The sequence below is a fragment of the Cibotium barometz genome, chromosome 49 (assembly GCF_041138505.1).
Source record: "Cibotium barometz isolate CiBa-2024 chromosome 49, ASM4113850v1, whole genome shotgun sequence".
Classification (NCBI taxonomy): domain Eukaryota; kingdom Viridiplantae; phylum Streptophyta; class Polypodiopsida; order Cyatheales; family Cibotiaceae; genus Cibotium; species Cibotium barometz.
The window spans coordinates 11,642,083-11,645,884 of NC_141094.1; the positions used below are offsets into that span (position 1 = coordinate 11,642,083).

At 40.5% G+C, this 3,802-nt stretch overlaps 1 protein-coding gene across 1 annotated transcript in view; it reads right to left on the bottom strand.

Annotated features, from left to right (window-relative positions):
* LOC147610292 (uncharacterized) overlaps positions 1–2,577 on the bottom strand; it is a 3,721-nt gene extending 1,144 nt beyond the window's left edge. Inside the window, exons 1-5 of the mRNA XM_086786359.1 lie at positions 2,264–2,577; positions 1,395–1,527; positions 1,158–1,261; positions 849–1,020; positions 1–163 (exon numbers count right to left, since the gene is read on the bottom strand). The exon at positions 1–163 is cut by the window's left edge and continues 1,144 nt beyond it. Coding sequence (XP_086642485.1) covers positions 1–163; positions 849–1,020; positions 1,158–1,261; positions 1,395–1,527; positions 2,264–2,322 — 631 coding nt within the window. The 5' untranslated portion in view covers positions 2,323–2,577. The remainder of the gene's footprint in view (positions 164–848; positions 1,021–1,157; positions 1,262–1,394; positions 1,528–2,263) is intronic.
* Between the last annotated feature and the right edge of the window lie 1,225 nt (positions 2,578–3,802).

A 3,802-nucleotide genomic window follows, 5' to 3' on the forward strand; every position in this document is an offset into this window, starting at 1 on the left:
CTAACCCATTCTGTTCATTGGAATCCACAACAGCCTCTCTACTTGAAGATTCATGAAGTCCTTGTTGCAGTACATCTTGCTCATCCTCTTTGTCAGGTATGTCCTTCAGCAAATCTTTCCTAGGCACATCGGGCAGGGCTTTTGCAGAGAAAATATCCCTGAACTGTGAGGGGAGACAAGCAGATTCAGAGCATTGAACAAGGCTTGCAAATAAATACAGGAAATTGGCATGCATCCAAACAGCAGATATGCAGCAAAGATGTCTGTGTTCACATAAAAAACATACCTGTGATGATGCTTACATGCTAAATCTATACCTAGAAAACATGCATATAATGGTATGTGCATGCATTAATGAATATAGCAGATGTATACGTTGATGCATGCATTGACATAGAAAACATACATATGATGGTATTTACATGCATTGATGCGCCGGACTTGATGCATGTACTGACATTTAAAATATGCATATGATGGTATTTACATGCATTGCTATGTAAAACAGTTGTTTACTTTGATGGATGCATGTATTGACATTTAAAACATACATATGATGGTGTTTACATGCATTGCTATGTACAACAGTGGCTTACTTTGATGCATGGAATGATGGTGTTTGCATACATTGATACATGAAACAGATGTATAACGTGATGCTTATTGATGTTCATCACATAAGTGCGATGAATATGGCAACCAGCACAGCCAAAAGCATGTACATTGACTGCATTGATGCACTCACTTGGCATTAGTGGGGATGGCGGTGTATGCATGATGAATGTGGATAATCACATGCATGCATTGACGCATCAAAGCCCATTCTAGGTAAGGTCTTGAATTGTTACCTCTGGGTCTACACAACAATTGGGCTGCAACTCCTGTGCAGAGATCACAAAACCCTGCCCATATTTCATGGCGAAGATTTCGCGGAGCTCTTGCAATTCTGGAAGATCTGCACAGCATGAGGCTGCAAAGCACAAGCTTGCTAGTGGTTCTGCCAAGTCCATGGGGCATTCTCTGCAGAGAAATCAAAGAAAGGTGAGAGATCATTGTATGTGGTTGTGGTGGCAAGTGCATGGGGCATTCTCTGCAAAGAAAGGTGAGAGATCACTGTATGTAAGCCACGCAAGGCAGGTTAACAGATTCCTGCTTACCTTTGTCCAGCAATGTTGGTTATATTTTCCTTCACCAGTTGACAGTAATCTGAGATTTTGGAGTAAAAATAACGCAGGCACTCCTCTTTCCGGATACGCCCTTCCTGATCCATCGATTGGGCAAGGCAAACAAGACTTGAAATGAATGAACAACCCTAAATTGCCTTCAAATAATTCTAAGGATTCACGCCCTTTTGTGGAAATAGAAAGACAGGGAGCTAGCTTTTTATCTCTTACCCATACTTCGGCCTTCTGCTTCTTGCCTAGCTGCCGGAGCTGATCCACATCTCTCTCTAGCTGCCGGAGCAGAACTGCCCGCCGACTTTTCAACAGTTGAATTCTGTCCATGGTGATCTTCAAAAGCTTCTTGCTGGAAAGGGGAAAAAAAAATCAACAAAAAGAACTAAGAACAGCAAATAAAAACCCACATTAGCTCTCACAGTACACACCCATGTCAAAACGCTCGTCTTTGCACCAAATCAGCCAAAAATTAGTGCGCGCGTGTATGTGTGTTAAAACACACACACACACACACGCACGCGCGCGCGCACGCAAAAGAGAAAAATACATGTAGAAACGCATCCATCTTCTCTTCTTTCCACCAGATCAGCCAAAAATTAGTGTTATTCAAGAAACCCATCACAACCCTGACGAAAAATCAGTGCAATTCAAGGAGCCCATCACTGAATGACCCAAAACTAGCGCAATCCAAAGAAATTATGAGTGATTTGGCCCAAAGTAAGTGCAATTAGAATCCCATAACTGGATTAGCCAGAAACCAACACAAAATTTAAGGAGCCCAGTACTGAATTGACCAAATTTAGTGCAATCCAAGGAAATCCCTACTGGATTAGCTAAAAGCCAGTGAAGGAGCCCAGTACTGGATTATCCAAAACCAGTGAATCTATCACTGGATCAAGCCCAAAAAAAAGTGCGATTTAAGGAACCCACTACTGGATTAGTGAAAAAATCAGTACAGAATTGGGCTAATGGAAGAGACGGTAAAAAGGTTCTAAATCTTCGTCGCTCAGAAGAAAATGGACCTCCAAAAATGAAACCTCAGGGAAAAGAAAAAGCATTTGCGAGAGCAGAATTCTGGTTTTTACCATTTTGATTTTTGGAAGGTGGGCACTAAACCCAGCAAGGAAAGGAGGAAAAGAAGCATATTTGCTGCTCCCTTCTTGTAATGGCACCCAAATGTGGTCTAATCTTCAAGGCTAATGCGCCTAATCTCAACCTAATCTCTCCCAAAATGAGGGCCAAAATCTTCTAAAGTTCTATGAGAAAATGAAATGTGGGCTAAGAGCTTCAATGGCAATGTGCCTTTCTTGAGTGGAAAATGTTGGCTAATCTTCTGGTATCTGATATTAGAACCTAGAAGCTGCATTGGCAAATAGGCAAGGAGAATGATTGAAAGATGAAACCAAAGGAGAACAAGAGAGGGTACTTATAAAGCTCTCCCTAGGCCGCCCTAGTCCCTTTCCTCTACTCTGTAAAGTTTGAAGTGTGCATTGCATGCTTAGAAATTTCTTTAATTCTTTTCTTCCCTTTTACTTCTTTGTTTTGATTATTAAATCCAAGCATCTTTCCAACCTTGGACTTAATTCCATAGAGGCATCCCTTGGAGAGCACTCTTTATGTTTTTCTAAAGGCCCAACCCCTTACTTTTGTTAATAACTAAAACCTTTTCTCCCTCTTATACACCGAGTGGAGTTTTCTTATTGACCCCTTTTGCCCTTGCAAGTACACTTCTTTTCAAAATTTGTGTGCTCACTATCTATGTGCGTGGCGGGACAAAATGCCCCCGCTCCACCGTGCCCCCCAAACCACACAGATGCTTGCGTGCATACATACACACATACACACAAATGTTTATTAATACTTTTGCAAAAGTAGTAGAATTCTAATAAATTTTACATTTCCTAGAATTCTATGGAGGATCTATGGACGGAATGCAACTTTCCAGCCAATGCATTGCCCATTTTATGCATCAAACATCCAGCTATAAAGCACTAACAACATCAAAAGGGTGATCGATGCAAAGGAGAACCCAAAGACCATAACTCCATGGCTTATGTTGAAATTATGTGCATTAAATTAATCTTTTACTAAAGTCTCTATTGAGTGTACTTTATATTCCAAGGTAAAGGCACCGACAAAGAGCTTTCTTGACAAACATTTTCACCAATACCTATGAAATGCCACAATATGCCACATACTTGCATTTCTAACTACATTTCATGATGCACCTTTACCTAATTCTCAATGCTCATTATACATTTTATAGAGCTTGAATTTAATTTTTCTTTTATTATTAAAAGAAATTAATTGACCTCAATTGAATTCTTGTCTAACATCCTTCCTTCATCTTCTTGCTATGCTTTTCGTTTGTTAAGCTAAATTGTTATGATGCAAATTTTACAAAAAAAGGAACAAGAAATATGCATTTTCAAATCTCTCTCTCTCTCTCTCGCTCTCTCTCTCTCTCTCTCTCTCTCTCTCTCTCTCTCTCTCTCTCTCTCTCTCTCCATGTGATGGGTGTGCATGTGTATACGCACATGCATGTGTGTGTACATGCATGGGTGCGTGCACACACACACACACACACACACATACACACACACACACACAAACACTCTCTAGTG